This window comes from Leucopleurus acutus (assembly GCF_964270905.1).
Source record: "Leucopleurus acutus genome assembly, chromosome: 17".
NCBI classification, from domain to species: domain Eukaryota; kingdom Metazoa; phylum Chordata; class Mammalia; order Artiodactyla; family Delphinidae; genus Leucopleurus; species Leucopleurus acutus.
This window is the reverse complement of record NC_139159.1, coordinates 59,326,807-59,350,915: the sequence shown is the minus strand read 5'-3', so window position 1 is coordinate 59,350,915 and position 24,109 is coordinate 59,326,807. Positions and strand designations below refer to the sequence as shown.

Sequence of the window (24,109 nt, the reverse complement as noted above, 5' to 3'; positions counted from 1 at the left end):
CTATGCCCGATATATCACATTCAGTCCCATTTCAACCAAGGTATGTGGTTGTAATCATGTTCTCAGACACAGGATTATTTTAAGGATTAAGTTAAACCATCATGCAAAGTGTTATTAAAAGTGTGGGGATTTTCAATAAACTGACCCAACAGATTTAGTTCAGATTCTTGCTAAAACTGAACTAAGTGGGCTAAGGACAGAGCCCAAGGGTCAGACCTAATCATAAGGACTTGGAGGAGCCTAACAAGTTTAGCTAAGGCAGAGTCTTTATTACAGACAGCAAGTTTGTCACTTATAGGCCCTGGTGAAATAGTCCAAGTTATTATTGAGGGCTAGTGCCTAAATGGTAGAGTGGAGGCTAAGAAATGCTGAGGTTGATGAGAGGTGCAACAGACATTGATTTTGGTCACATCTGGCCAGGAGGCAGTGATTTTTTTTTTTAAACATCTTTATTGGGGTACAATTGCTTTACAATGGTGTGTTAGTTTCTGCTTTATAACAAAGTGAATCAGTTATACATATACATACGTTCCCATATCTCTTCCCTCTTGCGTCGAGGCAGTGATTTTCAATTTAAATTTGTTTACAAAAGATCATTTTCTTTCATTTTTATTCTAATTAGTCTTCTGGTTTACTTAGTAACATCTCAAACCCTTTCCTACCAAGAAAACAAATAAAACACTTTTTCTGTTGACACTTTCTTAATAAGTTTCTCAAGCTGAAGGAAACCAAACTATCTTCTTTAAATGAATCATTCACATGCCTCAAAATCAGCAGAGTAAAACTTTAATTATTATACTACTTAAAACATTAAAAATGTATTTGGTGTTTGGTGAATTTGTATTTTAATAGAATCCATTAAAAGAGAAAACTCGATCTCTCCAGTTGAACCAAAATTTTATGGGAAGGATTTCTTGCAATGCTACCAGTGATTGCACTCTAGAATTTTATTTTATTCCCTGTCTTGGGCACTTTTACCCCTTATGTCTTCCTCTCAAAACAGGAAGATTACAAAAACTGTACCAATAAGATTATTTATTGTTTACAAAACACATTAAAATAATAAAAATAACTCAGAATAGACTTTCCTTTTTTTGTTTTAGTACAATCCCTCAACCCCAAGGGGGTTTATTATGTTGTATTTCTTGAAATACAGATGTAATAATGTTTCTTGGATATCTAAATATTACATAAAACAAGACAATGATAAGTGGATGCAGAACAAATCCATAGACACAGATACCAATCTCTGAAGACATATTTAGAGCCTCCTAAAGCAATCAAATGGAGTTTTAATGATAAAACTAATTTCATAGAATTATTTTAATGACCAAATTAGGCAAATTTTGCAAACATTTTAGAGTTGTACCTGGAATATAATAAGTTCAAACATTAATTATTGCTATGATTATTATTGTATATGTGTGTATATATATATATAATTTATAATACAAAGTTTGATAGATAATTGTACATTTTCAAGTTTTTATATAACTAATGGCCTGATTTTTTTGTCCTTGTGGGTAGGAAATGTCAAAAAATTTGTTAAATAAACTGCTAGTTTTTAAAATAAAGCTATGGGCACATTAATTTATTTGTAAAAATTACCACTCACAATTGTTTGAAGGAATGAGAATCAATTTCAGTGATTTGACTCTCATCAAGCTTACTCTTTTTCATATTCCCTTTGTTTTCCAGGTGTTACAGTGAACACCTATTCTTGCTTGGACCCTGGCATACCTGTACATGGTCATCGCTATGGTCATGATTTCTCCATTGGATCTACTGTTTCATTTAGTTGTGACCCAGGATACAGGCTGAGCCATGAAGAGCCCCTTCTATGTGAGAAAAACCACTGGTGGAGTCATCCACTTCCAACATGTGATGGTAAGAATTCATTCAATATGCAAAATAAACTGATTTATAAACCAAAAAAAAAATCAACATAATCTTGTAAAATGTGAGGCTGAACATAAATATAAGTATTTCATATGTTTAAAAGAATATCTTGAAGTCTGCCAATTTTATGTTATCAAACCATTAATAAAGAAACAAAAGAATTAATACTGATAATCAGCCAGACTTACCCCATGCCTAAGGATGCTATATGTATTTTTAAAATGTGTTGAGGTAACCATTTTAGGTGCCCATTGTGTGCTTCGGGTCCTTGAAAAAATAGCATTGAAGGTGTCATGTTGGTGTCAGATGAATGCAATGAAGAGATAGAGCATTTACCTCCTGCCTGAAAGGCAACATGTACTCGTCCAAATTTTACCTAGCTACACAGCCCTGTGGCAATGTACCAGACTGCCCTGTGGTGGCAAGTTCCTGGCTATAGAAAATATTATACCAGTGTCCTTACCTCTTCTTTGTTTCTGTGGAGACTAAGTCAGCAATCCTTCATTTTTCAGAAAACACATATGAAAATACAGTGAAAGAAGCTGCTTTCCTATGATTGGGAAGTGCTTGCACACTTGCTTTATAAAAACACACACAATGTAAATCTATTCATTATTTAGTTCTGGGCTTTAAATTTTATTTATAACACTATTCCTAACTTTTATTATTTTGCCAAGTGGAAGATTAAGTTTGTCATTTCATAATTAAATTTTCAAATACTGTCAGTGCCATCATTTTTCTGTAACAGCTTTAGGTCAGTTTGTTTTTTTGCTTCTTTGTTTGTTTATTTATTTATTTAATTCATTTATTTTTGGCTGTGTTGGGTCTTCGTTGCTGAATGCAGGCTTTCACTAGTTGCAGTGAGCAGCAGCTACTCGTCGTTGAGGTGCACAGGCTTCTCACCATGGTGGCTTCTCTTGTTGCAGAGCATGGGCTCTAAGTGCAGGCACATAGGCTCAGTAGTTGTGGCTTGCGGGCTCTAAAGCACAGGGTCAGTAGTTGTGGCACACGGGCTTAGTTGCTCTGTGGCATGTGGGATCCTCCAGGACCCATGTCACCTGCATTGGCAGGTGGATTCTTAACCACTGCACCACCAGGGAAGGCCGGTCAATTTGTTTTTATAACAAGGTTTAAAAGAATCATCAGCACTTCTTCCCTGTATTTGGTACAATACCATTTGTAATAGCGTTCTTGTGGTTGTAAGTGACAGAAACCCAACTCTAACTGATTTTAAAAAATGAAAGCAGAATTTGTTGTTCAAAGTTTCAAACTTAGAAAAGGTATGGGTGGCATACTTCTCATTGCTAATTATAATCATGAATTCAAACATTTTCAAGGATATCTCTATTTCCATCTTGGCTTTTCTCTCTCTATTGGCATCATTCTCTTTAACTGCAGCCAGGCTTTTTCCATACGGGAAGTGGAGAATACACTCTCATGAAGATGGAAACATGTAACCTCGTATTTCCAGGATCAGAGGAGAATGAGAGTTCTTCCTTGTTGTTCTAATTAGAAAAATCCCAGGAAAGGTCTCTAATCAGTCCATAATTATACTCGTAACTGTAGAAAAGGAGAAGCACACTTTACGATTGGCTTTCTCCAGGTCCTGTGTCCATCCGTCCTTGTGGTTGGAGACAAATGATTGTGGTGTAAAGATACTATGTTTGTCAGGTCCTGGTGAAGCCACATGATTGGCATGAGTAAATTCACCAAAGTAAAAAGGTGTGGCGGCAATGTTATCAGAAGAAGCAGGAGAATAAAAATAATGTCCAAGTATACCAGCATGCTTAAATATTATTAATAATAAAAGTGAGTGTATCTAGTTTTCCTGGGAGCAACATAGGCCCTCATCATCTCTTGTCAATGCAACTTCAATCAACCTTAAATTCAATATCCAACTACTTCAATCTAACCTCCTTTCTTCACACTAAGGGTATCTCATGCTCTATCCCATGTCAAAAAATGCTTAATGGCTCTCTGTTTCTTAGGAATGAAAGTCCAAATTATTAATCATGGAATTCATGATTCTTAACCATGTGTCCTCCTCTTTTGTATCCCCATTTCATTCTGAGCATAACTGGACAAGGGCTAAATTATATTCATTTTTTGAATGTCTGAGCTTTGTATAAAGCCTCTAAAATTAACTGAACTCAATTACTTATAACTAGTAAACTGATTTGATTAGGGTTTTCCTTCAGTTTAAACATTTTCCCCGGAGGCAGCTAATCTAAACTTCCTGGGGTTAAAGGGAGGAGAAGTGAATAAACAGAATTGATTTTCCAGATCCAAGAGTATAACCTCCATTGGCCTAGATTGCCTGGATATTCAAGGTACAGCATGCCTCACTTTTATACACGTCAGCTCTTATAGTTTCTTCATAGCCCATAGTTAATTGATTCACAAAGCACACTAGTCAGTGAGGGTTGGTGGTGATAATAATAATAATAGCTAACATTTAATGAGGGTTTACCATGTGCTGGTACTGCTGTAGGTGCTTTAGGTATATTAACTTGTTTTATCAAAATAACTCTATGAGGTAAGTGCCATTATGATCACCACTTAACAGATGAGAAAATTAAGGCAAACAGAGATTGAGTATGTTGCCCTGTGTCATCCCACTAGTTAATGGCAGAATCAGGATTGAAACTCAGGCAGCCTTGATCCAGATCCTGTGCACAAGTCTACTATTACATGGCCTCCTGCCCACATTCTCTGCAATAGTAAAGTACTAAGATTCTTTAAAATGAAGGGTACAATTGTAGATTTGTTATTCTTTCCTCAGTGATGCCACATGTTTAAGAATTTTGTATAAAAAATACATATAGCTGTTTAAATAGTTTATGGATATTCTGTACTCCTTGGAATATGTGACTGAAAAATAGGAAATTTTCACAAGGAAATTTTAAAAACTTAGAACCATCAAGATACAATGGAAATGGTATACCTAGCCCTTAACTTGATCACAAAAGCTCAATGAGGCTTTTTTTTTTAATTGAACGAAAATTGAAAGTTTCAGTAAGAATAATCACCAATAAAGGTCTGTGCAGGCTCTAAACAGGAGCCTAGGCTTCCAGACCATGAATATTATTGTAAATGTCTTAATAATAAATGAAATTGGAAGCATAGCCTTATCTTGGTCTCAAGAAGGTGGCCTATAAGACAACTTCAAGTGAGGTACTAGTCAAGACCTTCTTTTACTCCTTAATGAAGTAAAAGAAGTAGCAAAAGGAAGAGTGTTCTGTTTTTCTTTTTTTTTTTTTTAAATTAATTAATTTATTTATTTTTGGCTGTGTTGGGTCTTTGTTGCTGTGCGTGGGCTTTCTCTAGTTGCAGTGAGCGGAGGCTACTCTTCATTGTGGTGCACAGGCTTCTGATAGGGTGGCTTCTTTTGTTGCAGAGCACAGGCTCTAGGCGCAGGGGTTTCAGTAGTTGTGTCTCACGGGCTCTAGAGCACAGGCTCAGTAGTTGTGGTGCACAGGCTTAGTTGCTCCACAGCATGTGGGATCTTCCCGGACCAGGGCTCGAACCCGTGTCCCCTGCATTGGCAGGTAGATTCTTAACCACTGCACCACCAGGGAAGCCCCAAGAGTGATTTTTAATTGTGTGTATATTTATGTAAATCTAAGCCTGCTTAAATACTTCTAGGAACTGCAGACTTACTATTTCTAGTCAGGTCAGTGTAGAATAGCAGCCAGATTGCCTCAACTCTTCCTTTTCAGCGTTGCCACTTGGAAGAAATCATGGAAGACAATAAAGCCAAAACTCACTTTTCTGGTATCCCAGAGAAGTTGAGCAAGGATCAGAGCAGATAAGGCTGTATGTTGCATTCACAGTTCTTACTGCCCTTACCCATGTTGCCCATGTCCAAGAGAGTAGACATCTCCAAGTGGAATAGAATAAGGAGTCAACTTTTCTCTGCTTCCACGAGAATGTACATTCTTACCTGACTATATCTTTGTTTCCTTTAATTTTTAATACTGGTAAAATTATCTGGCATATCATAACCACTGATGGTAGAAGGCATTGTAAACTGTCATTTATTCTAGAGTAAATGAACATTGAATTAAATTTCAATTTCTTTGACCTCAGTTCATAAACATTTATTTAGTTTTATTATCTTGGAGTATTTACTTAAAAATCAATATCCTCTCAGAAACCCCTTTTTGTTCATGATATTTCCCAGAGAAATGTACAAGTGCAGAAGCACCCTTCAAAATTTCGGTTTACTTCACTGTTTTAAAAAGAATTCTATGAAGAATGACATATATCCCTTTAGGAATCTAAAATAAATAATTTTGTATAATTAACAATTTGTTTTCTTAAAGCTTAGTAAAAGAGGGACTGCTAAAGAATTAATTCCTCATGTTTAATTTACAACCAATTTATGCAAATGTTGCTTATAATTAGAAATGTGTAAGATAAGTATGTACTTCAAATGCAAATGTGGAAAGTTGAGCTAAATTCTCCTGGGGCCAGTATTAATTCTCAGATTCTATTACATATCTTTTTCTTCTCTTTGCTGCTGCAAAGGACGAAATGATTTCTTAGTATTGGAAGAGGTCTTTACACATTGCTGTTATTACCAGGAAGTAACTTAAGCAAAAATAATCAGACTCATTCTATTTTAAGAGAGATTTGTTCAGCCTCTGCCTCTCTAACTATACCTGATCAGATGACTACATTTATTTGTATTTTCAGCATTATGTGGAGGAGATGTTAGAGGGCCTAGTGGAACAATCTTATCACCTGGTTACCCGGAATTTTATCCAAATTCTCTGAATTGTACGTGGACTGTTGATGTAACCCATGGAAAAGGTAATTTGCCTCATACAATGATAATGGGCTATCTTCTGAATTTTCATTGCATCTATTTTTATTTCATTGTCCTTTACAATGTCATTTTGCATGAGCAAAACCAGATCAGTACTAAAATATGCTAACACAAAATTCAATTTGAGTAACTGCAGCAGAGGATTATATTTACTTTTCTATAGTAGTATACTCACGTTTTTGTCAGAATGGTAATATGAGATATTTATTTTCTTTTGATATATTAAACTAATGTTATTTGGAATTTTCATATCAACAGAATCTCAAACAGGATGGTTTTTGTCTCTGGCACAGTGGGTTGATTTCAAAAGTTCAAAGGGGAATAGGAAGATACTCTGAAGTGCTGAACCAATTGTAAAGCAAACAGTACATGTTTATATACACTTGTTTTTAAAATGTTTATGATTATTTATTATAGCTATATTTCCTGTGTAAATTTATAACCATTCTAGAAATATCTGTCTCAAATTTTCTGTCAGAACTGAAGTTATATCTCACATAATTGAATGAGAGTATAAAATTGCACTATGCATATGGTAGATGTTAATAAATGTCCTTTGAACAAATAAATGAAATTCCTTGTAGTACTAAGTATGGTTTATTCATGCAATACAACCAAAATAGTATATTAGCAATATAAGTGGTTAAGGCAAAAACTTGACACTGGGAAAATGGGCATTCTAATATATCAAAACGAAAATGGATGAAAATTATTTACCTGAAAAAATCTACATGCTAATCTTTTTAAAAAGAGTTAATTTATTCATGATAAAAACTGCTTTGGAGAAGTAGTTTTTGTTTTAGCTCTATTCTTATATTATTCTTATTGGTTTTTACTATTACATTGTACTTATTAACTTTACTATAGAAGATCTAAAATAACCCCACCCACAAAATCCTAGCAATGAGAAGATGATATTACAATTTTAAAAATTAAAGCTTTATTTAATAATTTGAATTCATTGTTTTTTACACAATGTGTTTTTACACTCCTGTTCAACTATGTGAGATATATCTGCAGTTGTGATAGAATATTTGAGATACAAATGAAGTTTGCCTTTATTAAAATTATACATCCTTTTATTGACAGTGAGGATTATATAAGGATTGTTATTTTAATGAAATTAAATATAATTGAGAAAAAATGCTGTTAAAATGAGTATTGTGGTATTGTACAGCAGGAATGAGGTAGAAGACTTTGTAAACTGTCATTTTTGTTGCTCTCCATAATGGAAGACTCTTTGCTGGATGTTAACCAAAGCATCCAGTGTTATTATTATTTCAGTGTGTAGTGGATTAATGGAGTTCAAAATAAGCTTCTTTGTATTATACAAGAAAATGGAGGGCTACGTACTGCTTACTATGTAAATAGAGGTTTAATTAACACTTAAGGTTTTGCATCTTCACAGACTGCAAGTGTTAATTAAATCTGTATTTACATGGCAAGAAATGCAGATTATATGCTTTTCTTTTACGAGCCAACAAAATTGTTTGGAAGTACAACTATTCCAAAGTGTAGCCAAAGTTATGTGAAGGATAATCTCTTAAAGTTTGGAGAAATTGTCAAGGTAATATAATTTAACTTCTCACCCAGCACACGCAGATGCGCACATGCACGTGCACACATGTGTCAATATGTCACCCCCTCAAGGTCATAGTTAGTGTCATAACTAACTAAAACCTAGATATTCATGATATTTTGACTTCAAGCCCAAGTTTTTTCTTATATTTCTGTAACAAAAATTGCCTTAATAAGGCTTCTTGAATTATCACTTTTATGAGAAGGTACTATGATATTGAAACCACTGATTTTTTCTCACTATTCTTCAACACCCATTGCCCTATTAAGATTGTATGTCTTTGCCTGCACTTCTTCTTCCTGAAATGTCTATCCCAGGGTTGTTATTCCACAAACATCTGTTCACTTTTGAAGGCCATTGCCTTCAGAAGCCTCTGCTGATACCTTTGACAAACTACCTCTATTTCTATGCTCCTATATTGCCTCACATTAATCAATTTTATAGCACTTAGCATAATGTTTGAACTTTTATTTTATGTATCTTTTTCCCTCAGATGGACCATGAGTTATTTACAATCTTCTAATTTTTTTATATTCCATAATGCCTATAATATAGTAGGTTCTTAGTATCATATTCTTATTTGTATTAATTGACCTTCAGCAGAAGGTCTTATATTGTTTTGCTGCAGTGAAAACAGATTTTATTGCTTAAACTGTAATCTGATAAACAGAGGCTTACTTTTATAAAGTCGCTGACTAGGACAGAGTGACATGAAACCAATTTACTTTCATGTTGAAGGATTAAACAATAACGATAGCTAACGATTGCTGAGTACTTCCTCTGTGAAAGCACTGTGCCAAGTCATCCCCTATATTGTCTCATTTAAACTTCAAGACAACCCTATTAGGACCCCATTTTTCAAATGGAGAAAGTGTGTCTCAGAAAGACTATGTATGTAATACTTGACAATGGGCTTATTAGCATCACTATCTAACAGAATTTTTAATTTTCCCGAGTATTAATTCAGTGCATATCAGAACAACCGCATTTTTCTAAGAAAAACATGCATAATGAATTTTTTCTTCTTTTTTTTTCCATCTGTTCTTGTATTACCTGCCTAGTTTTTCTTAGTTTTAGTCTCTGATTGAAATCAAATTGACTTAATGTGAATTTCCATTCATTATTTTGTAAACTTAGATATCAGTTAATCTAGATGGCAGAGCATCTTCTCCTTGCCACATTGACACCTCATTCACATTTACATCTGTCTAGTGTCAATTACCACATTTACACTGAAGAACATTTGAAAGACTGACTTAATTTCTGGACCCCTCCTAAAAAAGGCTCATTGTGGAGAGAGAGAGAAAAAAAGAAGAGTTACATTTTTTATATTTTTATTTATTTATTTTTTTTGCGGTACGCGGGCCTCTCACTGTTGTGGCCTCTCCCATTGCGGAGCACAGGCTCCGGACGCACAGGCTCAGCGGCCATGGCTCACGGGCCCAGCCGCTTCGCGGCATGTGGGATCTTCCCGGACCGGGGCATGAACCCGCGTCCCCTGCATCGGCAGGCGGACTCTCAACCACTGCGCCACCAGGGAAGCCCCAGTTCTATGTGTTTTACTGATATAGTTTATAAGTCTAATTTTCATCTTTTCCTTAATAGGTGTGCAGTTCAATTTTCACACCTTTCATTTGGAAGACCATCATGACTACTTACTGATCACAGAGAATGGTAGTTTTACCCAACCACTGGCACGCCTGACTGGTTCAGAACTTCCTTCAACAATCAATGCTGGTCTCTATGGAAATTTCAGGGCTCAGTTGCGCTTCATTTCAGATTTTTCAATATCATATGAAGGATTCAATATTACATTCTCTGGTAAGAAAACAAGTTTAAAAATCAAATTTTTAAAAGTATGAGCATAACTTTTGTTATGTATGACAAAACAGAGAGAGAAAAAAAGAGAAAAGAAATAAAGAAGAAAACAAAGAAATTATCTGCCAACAAATTTTACTGAAACGTTGAAATGCCTTGAAGATTGTCTATAGTAATACATTAAAGGGAACCTTTAAACAATAGCAAAAAATAAATCAATTCATTAAAAAATTTAATAGAAATACAATAAATACATTTCTTTAACTTGCATCCTGCAGAATTCTAACAGAGAAGAACTTGCTAAAATGCCAGTTGAACTTAAAATGGAAATTCATACATATATTTAAAGTTTCAATTAGGCCATAAATGAAATGTTAGTTAAACCAGTAATATTCTAGTTTTGTGTTTCAGAAAAAGGCATAGTTTATAGGCCAAGATTAAGACAAGCTTAATTTATTCATTTGCAACTAGATGATATAGAAACAAGTTAATATGGTTATTCTTTTATTCTAGAATAACCTCATCTGTAGGCAACATTATAACTTGGGTTACAGGAAAAAAATTATAAGACCAAAGTGAATAAAAATGTATTCGTATTAGTTCTACTTTCTAGTTAAATGGAGTAGTGAAAAAGAATACAGAAACAAATTAATAAGTAAATCTTATGCCAACCTACTAACATTAAATTTATAATATTACAATTATACAAAATTTTATAAATAATATATAATTTATATAAATAAAATAAAAATACTAACCTCATCCTTCAACAGTTATTCTAGTATTTACATGAAAATACTTGTCTTCTAAAATAATTAAGGTATTTCATAGTGAATAGCAAATGAGCATAATCAATTTTAACCTAGAATGTTAAAAGTATATCCAAATAAGTTTTTTAAACAATAAAATAATAGCTCATCAATGTGAAACAATCCCTCTTGTTCTCCACTGCAATTACATACTAAGCATGTGCTCTGGAAATATTTTTAGATAAGCTACTTCTTCTTAGGACTGTATATAAATTATAATATTGTTGTTTAATTAACTCTACTCTCTCATACCCTGAAGAGTGTTTAACTGTTCATTTTCATGGTGCTCATTCATTGCTTGAGGAAGTTTTCTTGTATAAATCTATAATATACAATTTTCAGTTTATGAGCACTTCAGTCTTACATAAACCCTTGCGTCTGAAGTGACATGTTTTTCAGAATATGGATGTATTGAATTTCTTGTATACTAGAGGCACAAGAGCCTTTGTCATTTAGACTATAACCATTAAGTAAAAGTCATTTCAAAATGCAAATCATTTCATTCTAAATGGCATTTTGCATTTGAAAATATGAATCTATTATGCCATTATTATAAGTCAAAAATCTATGAAATGGAAATTTTCTAATGCAGAAGAAAAAATACAAGATAAATAGCTACATTTTCAATGTATCACTCAGAAGGTGACATTTTCTCACCTGTATTGAATTTCACACATAAGAGTATTCATTAAATTAGTAGACCTTTCACAAAAGAAGAAAATTATGTGTGCCATCAGCATATAACCATAATTTTACATATAGTAACTTTTAAAATGTATGGCTGGCCCTAAAAGCATCCATTTTGCAAATAGGAATATACCCTTAAAGGTTACTACTAACATTTTCTTTGTTCTCTTCATCCAATTACAGAGTATAATCTGGAACCTTGTGAAGATCCTGGAATTCCTCAATATGGTAACCGAATTGGGTTCAGCTTTGGGGTTGGTGACACTCTGGCCTTCTCATGCTCATCAGGTTATCGTCTGGAAGGGACGCCAGAGATCATCTGTCTTGGTGGCGGCCGACGAGTGTGGAGTGCACCTCTGCCAAGGTGTGTGGGTACGTGGTCAGCTGCTTTCATTTGCTTGTATGTGTAGTCACTGTCCATGGAGTTGCATGGTTATACGCCCTTCGTTTTTTAATAATCTGTTGAATTTCTTCATTTCTTTCATATTAGTTATTTCAATGTTTTTTCCACTTGGCAATCTGGTATACCTCAGTTACCTTCTCAACTGTTCTATTCAACCAACCATGCTTCTAAATTTGTTTTCAGATGATGAGAATAAGGAATGAATAGATAGACAGATAGATAAATAGGTAGATGACAGAATCATATTTTGAGAGCTTACAGAAAATTGCATTCTTGTATTCTGTTAATAGATGATTTTCCATGACTTCTAACTGAAGTTTTGACAATATTTTATAACTTAGAATTAACATGTATGAAACATGATTACAAGGGAAAATAATAGATAATTTAAGGACCATCAAGGCAAGTATTGACTCAGTTTGTGTCATCTATAGAATTAATCTGTTATGATAGATGAATTAAGATGGGAATTTATTTCATGTGAGATAAAGAATTGCAATAATTAAAATATTGAAAGTTTGGAGCACCACCTCAACCTTTGGAAATGAATATTTTGACTGATAAATTAAAAAAAAATCTGTAGAGAAAATGAAGGACTTTTCACTAGGACTTAAAGTCATTTTTATTTATATTAGGAAATAGAGAGGCAAGAATTTCTTTAGGTCATCACCCATTCAGTGGTTATCAGTACTCATTTTTACAATAGAACAAGATGCAAAAGATCATTTTATTATTTCATAAAGCTCTTAAAACTCTCAAAACCATTTAATTTGAATTTAATTGTAAATTTAATGGTGCGTCACAGATCATTGTAAGTTATAATATGCTACAAAATCAGGCACATTGGTAAAGATTTGATCTGTGGTTTAAGAATTTGTCCTTTTTTTCTTTTTTTAATGGAGGCAATATACCCCACAGATGAAAATGCAAATGGAGAAGAGGATACTCTCTATGACTTATTCAGTATATTGTCCACTGTTTAGAATGTGGTGGGAATACCTGTGGATCCCCAAATCTAGTAAAAAAAAAATTTGATCTTTCAAGTTAATAAGTTTTATAGTGATGAGATTGTTTTCACAGCCCCTAAGGGTTATATAACAGGCAAGCTGATATTCAACAGGTGAAATTTCTTTTTAAAAATCATAGGCTTTTATAGAAATGGCACAAACAGCCACAGAGGCTGGGAGGTGATAAGTAGTCATACTCTCAGAGCATCTTTTCCAGGAAGACATATATAGTCCTTCTGTTTTGTTTTTATGTTTGGGGTTTTGGGATTTTTTGGTTTTTTCTGCTGTTGCCAGATTTGGAATTCCCCTCCTTATCTGAATTGCTCCCATTTCCATTTTTCTTTGGTGTGAATATTAATGAGAATCTTGGGAATAGTCCAAATGAGGGCTACAGAGTGCCTGGGTTTATATCCTGGTCATTTGATATTGGGTTAATTCACTTTTCTAAACTTCACTTTTCTCATCAGCAAAATGGTTACAACATTTTGCTAATGTTAGTTATGAGGGTTAAAGAGATTAGCCATGCCAGTCAGACACCTAATACAATCCCTGGAATATAGGAGGGGTTCAGAACTTAGATGCTGTTATAACTCTTATTATATTGAGAATAATCTGCTGCCTATCCAACCCGCCGATCTAGTTTATAAAACCAATTATAGTACGGAATGAATTCCATGTTATAAAACACCAACCTTTATGAGGGTCTACCTGGCTCTTTTATATATGTATTTACCTCATTTAATTCTTACTATAATTCCGTTATTGTTATTCCCCCCGTTTTTCATCAGAAGAACCTAAGTCTTAGAGATTTTAAACAACTCGCCCAAGATCGTCAAGGTTATATGTGGCAGAACCGTGATTTGTATACAGGCTTTCTCATTCTGAAACCCAAATTCTTTTCATTAGGATGGTTTAACCTCAAAAAGACTGAGGGAAAGGTAAATCTCAAAGAATTCTAAGTCACAGAGAGTTGATTAATATTTTCTTTCAAAGTACCAGAAACATACCAGGATGTTACACAGGCTGAGAAGAAAGTGTTTGTATCTACATTTTTAAGGTTTACTCCACTTTTACAATAAATTTTAATAAGTAGATTTATGACAATCTGACTTTACAAAACAAGTAACTTCAAGTTCGTTTTGTTATATTAAAGTATTTCTTTGAGAGTAGGTTTATTCGTGCTTAAATCTTTAGTGAGAAGTATAACATAAAATCACCCTATGGACAAATTTAGAAAACAAAGTTATTGCCATGGGAATTTTCCCCTCATTTTAAAATTAACTGTGCTTGCTTTTAAGCTTATTAAAGTATACAGTTAAGTTTACTGTCCTTAATAAAGTCCACTGTAGGTATACATTTAAGTTACAAGATAGGGTGAGAAATATTTTCAAATAGTATGATTTTTTTAAAATTTTATTTCTCCAATTTTCTTTAAACTTTTCTTCACTCTTTTGCCTATTCGTTAAAACAAATATGTTCCTTTTTGCATTTCTGGTTCTGTATATGCGTATGTATATATTTCTTATTTTGTTATCTTTTCAAAGTTCACACTCTTCAGTCACATAAAATGTGCATTATTTGTAACTATTCATATGAACAGATGCAGTTTTAACAATGCTAGTTTATTTGGACATATTTTATCTCTCCTTAGATTCTTTGTGCTTTTCACTTCATATATCTCTAAAGCCAATTCTCTAGTGCGTACTTGTTTAAAAACATCATTTAGTACTCAGCATCGCCAGGCTCATAGAAAGCTTATGTTACAGACAGTGGCCAAATTATGAGTAGGTTGTATTCCAAAAGTTTGTTTCTGCTTCAGTTATTTGGAAGCTAGGTGGTTTTTCCTTGGTACAAGGTTGCAAACAGTGCATTCCCAGAACAAATCATAGATGAGACTTAAAATTTTGTGTCATGTGTAAAACTAATACTAACATTTACTAAAATGACTTACGTATACCTAGGTTATGTAAGAATGTGCCTGTCTCTGGACATAAGGCAACTGATAAAGCAATATTTGGAAACTTACTTTTTGTTTATTTTTTACTATATATTTAATTTTGATCCTATATTTAGTGTGTAAATTGGTTAGTGTCTTCCAATCTCTGTTGGTAGAATTTGGTGAAAGTTACCTTAATTCTAGATGTTAGATGAATAATAAATAATGTTTCATTATTTATAATGTTTTCCTGAGAAACCTCTGCATTTATGTTTTAAGGTAATATTTTAACAAAATGAGACAATATAATAACACCATAATATTGTCTTTACAGTCTATAAAAGATTATATTATGTACCATTACAAAAATTCATGTATGCTTTGAAAGTAGGTTTAGAATGATGATTTTATCAGTGAAGATACAATGTCTATAAAAAACTCAAGGTTTCACACAAACTCAGGGGCATAGCCATGCCTAGCACAAGTTCTGAGGCCCAGACTTGCGCTCCATTAACAAAAGCACACCGCTGTCTTTGACTGGCAGCTTCAATAAAGTTGAGAGGGAATCTGGTCTTAATTACAGTTGATACATGGCTTCAGAAAACTCCTTAGGCCGTCCTCTATTTCAATCAGAGGAAATTTCTTCTATTGTGACCCATTTATCGGGGGTTACTTAAGTGCAGGGAAATTTTTAATTTTAAATTATTTTGTTGAAGTATAGTTGACATACAATATTATATTAGTATGAGGTGTACAACATAGTGATTTAACGTTTATATGCATTACAGATTGATCACCGCGATAAGTCTAGTAGCCATCTGTCACCGTACACATTTATTGCAATATTCCTTATGCTGTACATTGCATCCCTGTGCCTTATTTGTTTTATAACTGGAAGTCTGTACCTCTTAAACCCCTTCACCTATTTTTCCCACCCACCCCTCCCCCTGGCAGCTGCCAGTTGTTCTTTGTATCTGTGATTCTATTTCTGTTTTGGTTGGTTTGTTTGTTTTATTTTTTAGATTCCACGTATAAGTGAAATCATATGGTGGTTGTTTTTTTCTCTCTGACTTATTTCACCTAGCATAATACCCTTTAGGTCCATCCACGTTGTCGTAAGTGCAGGGAAATTTGTAGAGGCAGGAGAAGAATCTTGATACCAGTAGAGATTGTAACACCCACTCAGTAACGGGGATTCTTCTAAGAAGTGGCCTCCATTGCAGGCAGATAGTTCATGTTTACTTTTCAGCCTTTCCTAAGCTATGTGATCTTTGGAAAGTTGTTCAGATCTCTCTCCTGCCAAGTTTTCTGAAATGTAAAATGTGGATAATTACATCCATAGTGCAAGACAGCTTATAGCTCTAAGCAATAAAAGATATGTAAATCATCTAATGTACCACTCAACAAGTGACACTTGCTCAACAAACCTTAGTCCCTTTTCCTTATGCCTGCAACTCTCTTTACCACCATTCGTTCTCCTAAGGGCCATGATGACTGAGTGGTGAACAGTGATTTTCACCAACCAGCAAGAGAGGAAAGGGAAGAAGAAAAGGAAGAGATGAAAAATTTTAGTGTGCCATCAGCAGCTGAGTACTTCATACACGTAATCTCATTTACTACTTAGTGATCAAGAGGAAAGTTTTACCTTTAAAAAATACATATATATAATTATGTTTTACATTTTGAAAAAGATAAAAATAATAGGTAAAATGATATTTCAGTGGATATATTTTATATTTAAATGATTATCCTGTAGCTCCACATTGCTGTGGATATGGATATCTGGTCACATTTTTTAAGTTGAAATCAAATATCCAAAAAAAAAGTATAAAAAAGTTGATTACTTTGAAAATGAGAAACACTGACTTGTTTTTGGTCAAAAAATAAGTACCTGATTTCCCTTTCTAAAGTTCACATTACAAAAAACACAGGCATTCCCATTGTCATCTTTCTAAATAAAAAAACAAAACCCAAAAAACTTGCATGTCTTCATTAAGCTTCCAAACATACCAGGAACCATGCCAGGTCATGTTGCAAATAAACTAGGAGCTAATGAAAACATTCTGTTTTGGAAAGTAAATTAGCAAGTTAAATATTAGTAATGATTTGTCTTTAGGCAAGAGTCCACACCTTTTAAGAAGTCCATACATTTTGAAGTCATTTTAAAGACATTAATTCATTCATCCTTATAGTCTATTTAACACATCTACTTCTATTCCTAATTTTGTGTCATCAATTTTTTATCTGACCTTGGACAAGTAACAACATCTTGCCTTAATCATGAGTGAAATGAGAAAAATGATAACTCTACATTACACATCTACATACTTTTCTCACTTTTCTAACTTTCTAGATGATATATACTGATGTTTACTTATTATTTAGTTTTAAAATGAAGGTCAAAAATAAGGGAAACAGGTGAAACATATACGGGGACTCTCTGTACTATCGTTATAACCTCTTTGTAAATCTAAAACTATTCTAAAATGAAAATTTTATTAAAAATTCAAAACAAAAAAGGATAAATTGCACTTGAAGAGACAGTTCATCTTTCTTTTTTTTTTTTAACATCTTTATTGGGGTATAATTGCTTTACAATGGTGTGTTAATTTCTGCTTTATAACAAAGTGAATCAGTTATACATATACATATGTTCCCATATCTCTTCCCTCTTGCGTCTCCCTCCCTCCCACCCTCCCTATCCCACCCCTCCAGGCTGTCACAAAGCACCGAGCCAATATCCCTGTGCCATGCGGCTGCTTCCCACTAGCTATCTACCTTACTACGTTTGTTAGTGTGTATATGTCCATGTCTCTCTCTCACCCCGTCACAGCTCACCCTTCCCCCTCCCCATAACCTCAAGTCCGTTCTCTAGGAGGTCTGCGTCTTTATTCCTGCCTTACCCCTAGGTTCTTCATGACATTTTTTTTTTCTTAAATTCCATATATATGTGTTAGCATATGGTATTTGTCTTTTTCTTCATGACTTACTTCACTGTGTATGACAGACTCTAGGTCTATCCACCTCACTACAAATAGCTCAATTTCGTTTCTTTTTATGGCTGAGTAATATTCCATTGTATATATGTGCCACATCTTCTTTATCCATTCATCCGATGATGGGCACTTAGGTTGTTTCCATCTCCGGGCTATTGTAAATAGAGCTGCAATGAACATTTTGGTACATGACTCTTTTTGACTTTCAGTTTTCTCAGGGTATATGCCCAGTAGTGGGATTGCTGGGTCATATGGTAGATCTATTTGTAGTTTTTTAAGGAACCTCCATACTGTTCTCCATAGTGGCTGAACCAATTCACATTCCCACCAGCAGTGCAAGAGGGTTCCCTTTTCTCCACACCTTCTCCAGCATTTATTGTTTGTAGATTTTTTGATGATGGCCATTCTGACTGGTGTGAGATGATAGCTCATTGTAGTTTTGATTTGCATTTCTCTAATGATTAATGATGTCGAGCATTCTTTCATGTGTTTGTTGGCAGTCTGTATATCTTCTTTGGAGAAATGTCTATTTAGGTCTTCTGCCCATTTTTGGATTGGGTTGTTTGTTTTTTTGTTATTGAACTGCATGAGCTGCTTTTAAATTTTGGAGATTAATCCTTTGTCAGTTGCTTCATTTGCAAATATTTTCTCCCATTCTGAGGGTTGTCTTTTGGTCTTGTTTATGGTTTCCTTTGCTGTGCAAAAGCTTTGAAGCTTCATTAGGTCCCATTTGTTTATTTTTGTTTTTATTTCCATTACTCTAGGAGGTGGGTCAGAAAGAATCTTGCTGTGACTTATGTCATAGAGTGTTCTGCCTATGTTTTCCTCTAAGAGTTTGATAGTTTCTGGCCTTATATTTAGGTCTTTAATCCATTTTGAGCTTATTTTTGTGTATGGTGTTAGGGAGTGATCTAATCTCATAGACAGTTCATCTTTAAACAAAAATTCTGTTTATTTCATCTCAACCTCTGAACTCCCTATACTAAAATTACATATCTCAGATACCCACACATGTATGTCAAATATGACTGATTTATCAAATTGTATCACCATTGTAGATACACAGTGCTGTAGAAAGCAAATTATGATTAAGAGATTTCACTAGCTCTCAGACACTACCATTAATTAGTTGGGTGACTTTAAGCAAACATCTTAATTTTCTGTGCTTTTCTTTCCTGGAAAGGATAATGCCAATATGAGTTCTACTCAACCCAAATATTTCTTGTAAATATAACAAAAAATAATAGATAGAAAGTTTCCTTTAATAAATTACATACACAAATGTATATTTATATTTTTCTTATATAATTATGAGTGAGTGCACTTTCTTGATTTGACAATATAAAAAATCTATAATATCAATAATAACTTATACTTTGATGCTTTATAGTTTTTTAAAATAATTTCCTGCTTCCAAGCTTCAGAAGTAAGCAGAGGAGGTATTATTCCTACTTGACAGCTGAAAAAATGCTGTTACAGAAAGGTTATAAGTAATCATGGAAGGTTATGCCAGAAACCAAATTTCGAACTTTTTAGATTGATGTTGTGGTATACCAGGTGGCATTTCTTTATTATCTTATTTATTGATGCACTATTTTTAAAGACTACCATTTTTTATGGAATAGACCACGGATGAGTAAACTTTTTTTTTTCTATAAATGCTAGACAGTAAATATTTCAGGCTTTGTGGTCCACACAGTTTCAATGACAAATACTAAATTCTGCCATTGCATTGTGAAAGCAGCAATAGCTAATACACAAATGAATAAATGTGTCTGCTTTCCAAAAAAAACTTTATCTACAAAATCAGGCAAGAGGCTGGATGTGGCCCTCAGGCCATAGTTTGCTTATCTCTGCAGCAGAATTACCAAGCTTAGTCAACTTAAATATACCCTTTGCATTTGGAAATTTACTAGTCATTCATCTCTAAGGAAAGAAGAAAAGATCCTTTTCCCATTCTCTATGTTTTTCGTTGTGGGTTCTTTTCATTAAAGCAGCACATAATTCAGTTATTTCTAAGGGATTTCTAATGTGCTTTTTTTTAATCTTGTTTTTAACATATTTATTGGACTATAATTGCTTTACAATGGTGTGTTAGTTTCTGCTTTATAAAAGGTGAATCAGTTATACATATGTCCCCATATCTCTTTCCTCTTGCATCTCCCTCCCTCCTACCCTCCCTATCCCACCCCTCTAGGTGGTCACAAAGCAACGAGTTGATCTCCCTGTGCTATGCATCTGTTTCCCACTAACTATCTATTTTACCTTTGGTAGTGTATATATGTCCATGCCACTCTTTTAACTTGTTCCAGCTTACTCTTCCCCCCTCCCCTTAACCTCAAGTCCATTCGTTAGTAGGTCTATGTCTTTATTCCCATCTTGCCCCTAGGTTCTTCATGACCATTTTTTTTTTCTTTTTAGATTCCATATATATGTGTTAGCATACGGCATTTATTTTTCTCTTTCTGACTTACTTCACTCTGTATGACAGACTCTAGGTCAATCCACCTCATTACAAATAGCTCAATTTCGTTTCTTTCTTTCTTTTTTTTTTTTACATCTTTATTGGAGTATAATTGCTTTACAATGGTGTGTTGGTTTCTGCTTTATAACAAAGTGAATCAGTTATACATATACATATGTTCCCATATCTCTTCCCTCTTGCATCTCCCTCCCTCCCACCCTCCCTATCCCACCCCTCCAGGCAGTCACAAAGCACGCAGCTGAGCTCCCTGTGCTATGCATGGCTGAGTAATACTCCATTGTATATATGTGCCACATCTTCTTTATCCATTCATCTGTTGATGGACACTTAGGTTGCTTCCATGTCCTGGCTATTGTAAGTAGAGCTGCAATGAACATTTTGGTACATGACTCTTTTTTAATTATGGTTTTCTCAGGGTATATGCCCAGTAGTGGGATTGCTGGGTCTATGGTAGTTCTATTTTTAGTTTTTTAAGGAACCTCCATACTGTTCCCCATAGTGGCTGTATCAATTTAGATTCCCATCAACACTACAAGAGGGTTCCCTTTTCTCCACACCCTCTCCAGCATTTATTGTTTGTAGATTTTTTGATGATGGCAATTCTAACTGGTGTGAGGTGATACCTCATTGTAGTTTTGATTTGCATTTCTCTAATGATGAATGATGTTGAGCATTCTTTCATGTGTCTGTTGGCAATCTCTATATCTTCTTTGGAGAAATGTCTATTTAGGTCTTCTGCCCATTTTTGGATTGGCTTGTTTGTTTTTTTGATATTGAGCTGCATGAGCTGCTTATAAATTTTGGAGATTAAGCCTTTGTCAGTTGCTTCATTTGAAAATAGTTTCTCCCATTCTGAGGGTTGTCTTTTCATCTTGTTTATGGTTTCCTTTCCTGTGCAAAAGCTTTTAAGTTTCATTAGATCCCATTTGTTTATTTTTGTTTTTATTTCCATTTCTCTAGGAGCTGGGTCAAAAAGGATCTTGCTCTGAATTATGCCATAGAATGTTCTGCCTATGTTTTCCTCTAAGAGTTTGATAGTGTCTGGCCTTACATTTAGGTCTCTAATCTATTTTGAGTTTATTTTTGTGTATGGTGTTAGGAAGTGTTTTAATTTCCTTCTTTTACATGTAACTGTCCAGTTTTCCCAGCAACACTTATTGAAGAGGCTGTCTTTTCTCCACTGTATATTCTTCCCTCCTTTAATCAAAGACAAGGTGACCATATGTGCATATGTTTATCTCTGGGCTTTCTATCCTGTTCCATTGATCTGTATTTCTGTTTTTGTGCCAGTACCGTACTGTCTTGATTACTGTAGCTTTGTAGTATAGTCTGAAGTCAGGGAGCCTGATTCCTCCAGCTCCATTTTTCTTTCTCAAGATTGCTTTGGCTATTCGGGGCCTTTTGTGTTTCCATACAAATTGTGAAATTTTTGTTCTAGTTCTGTGAAAAATGCCACTGGTAGTTTGATAGGGATTGCATTGAATCTGTAGACTGCTTTGGGTAGTAAAGTCATTTTCACAGTGTTGATTCTTCCAATCCAAGAACATGGTATATCTCTCCATCTATTGGTATCATCTTTAATTTCTTTAATCAGTGTCTTTTACTTTTATGCATATAGGTCTTTTGTCTCCTTAGGTAGGTTTATTCCTAGATATTTTATTCTTTTTGTTCCAATGGTAAATGGGAGTGTTTTCTTAATTTCACTTTCAGATTTTTCATCAGTAGTGTATAGGAATGCAAGAGATTTCTGTGCATTAATTTTGTATCCTGCTACTTTACCAAATGCATTGATTAGCTCTAGTAGTTTTATGGTAGCATCTTTAGGATTCTCTATGTATAGGATCATGTCATCTGCAAACAGAGACAGCTTTACTTCTTTTCCAATTTGGATTCCTTTTATTTCTTTTTCTTCTCTGATTGCTGTGGCTAAAGTTTCCAAAACTACGTTGAATAATAGTGGTGAGAGTGGGTAACCTTGTCTTGTTCCTGATCTTAGTGGAAGTGGTTTCAGTTTTTCACCATTGAGGATGATGTTGGCTGTGGGTTTGTCATATATGGCCTTTATTATGTTGAGGAAGGTTCCCTCTATGCCTACTTTCTGGAGGGTTTTTATCATATATGGGTGTTGAATTTTGTCCAAAGCTTCTCTGCATCTATTGAGATGATCATATGGTGTTTCTCCTTCAATTTGTTAATATGGTATATCACATTGATTGATTTGGCATGTTTCTCCTTGGATTTATCCTGTATGGGACTGTCTGTGCTTCCTGGACTTGATTAACTATTTCCTTTCCCACATTAGGGAAGTTTTCAACTGTAATCTCTTCAAATATTTTCTCAGTCCCTTTATTTTTCTCTTCTTCTTCTGGGACTGCTATAATTTGAATGTTGGTGCATTTAATGTTGTCCCAGAGGTCTCTGAGACTGTCCTCAATTCTTTTCATTCTTTTTTCTTTATTCATCTCTTCAGTAGTTATTTCCACTATTTTATCTTCCAGGTAACTTATCCGTTCTTCTGCCTCACTTATTCTGCTATTGATCCCTTCTAGAGAATTTATAATTTCATTTATTGTGTTGTTCATCTCTGTTTGTTTGCTCTTTTTTTCTTCTAGGTCCTTGTTAAACATTTCTTGTATTTTCTCCATCCTATTTCCAAGATTTTTGATCATCTCTACTATCATTACTCTGAATTCTTTTTCACGTAAACTGCCTATTTCCTCTTCATTTGTTAGGTCTGGTGGGTATTTGCCTTGCTCCTTAATCTGCTGTGAGTTTCTCTGTCTTCTCATTTTGCTTAACTTACTGTATTTGGGGTCTCCTTTTCGCAGGCTGCAGGTTCGTAGTTTCCGTTGTTTTTCGTGTCTGTCCCCAGTGGCTAAGGTTGGTTCAGTGGGTTGTGTAGGCTTCCTGGTGGAGGGGACTAGTGCCTGTGTTCTGGTGGATGAGGCCGGATCTTGTCCTTCTGGTGGGCAGGTCCACGTCTGTTGGTGTGTTTTTGGGTGTTTGTGGCCTTATTATGATTTTAGGCAGCCTCTCTGCTAATGGATGGGGTTGTGTTCCTATCTTGCTAGTTGTTTGGCATAGGGTGTCCAGCACTGTAGCTTGCTTGTCATTGAGTGGAGCTGGGTCTAGGCATTGAGATGGAGATCTCTGGGACATTTTCACCATTTGATGTTATGTGGAGCTGGGAGGTCTCTTGTGGACCAGTGTTCTGAACTGGCTCCCACCTCAGTGGCACAGCCCAGATGCCTGGCTGGAGCACCAAGAGCCTGTCCTTTACACGGTTCAGAATTAAAGGGAGAAAGAAAGAAAGAAAGGAAGAAGACGATAAAAGAAAGTTATTAAAATAAAAAATTAAAAATAATTATTAAGAAAAAAAATTTTTAAGTAATAATAAAGAAAAAAAAATGGACATGCAGCACCCTAGGACAAATGGTAAAAGTAAAGGTATACAGACAAAATCACACACTGAAGCATACACATACACACTCACAAAAAGAGAAAAAGGGAAAAAAAATATATATATCGTTGCTCCCAAAGTCCACCTCCTCAATTTGGGATGATTCATTGTCTATTCAGGTATTCTACAGATGCAGGGTACATCAAGTTGATTGTGGAGATTTAATCCAGTTCTCCTGAGGCTGCTGGGAGAAATTTCC

At 34.6% G+C, this 24,109-nt stretch overlaps 1 protein-coding gene across 3 annotated transcripts in view; it reads left to right on the top strand.

Moving 5' to 3' along the window:
• CSMD3 (CUB and Sushi multiple domains 3) overlaps positions 1-24,109 on the top strand; it is a gene marked incomplete at both ends in the record, with an annotated part of 1,083,475 nt that overhangs the window by 689,848 nt on the left and 369,518 nt on the right. For all 3 annotated transcript variants that reach the window (XM_082858355.1, XM_082858354.1, XM_082858353.1), the window contains 4 exons: positions 1,699-1,887; positions 6,598-6,714; positions 9,915-10,130; positions 11,807-11,995. In XM_082858355.1, coding sequence (XP_082714481.1) covers positions 1,699-1,887; positions 6,598-6,714; positions 9,915-10,130; positions 11,807-11,995 — 711 coding nt within the window. The remainder of the gene's footprint in view (positions 1-1,698; positions 1,888-6,597; positions 6,715-9,914; positions 10,131-11,806; positions 11,996-24,109) is intronic.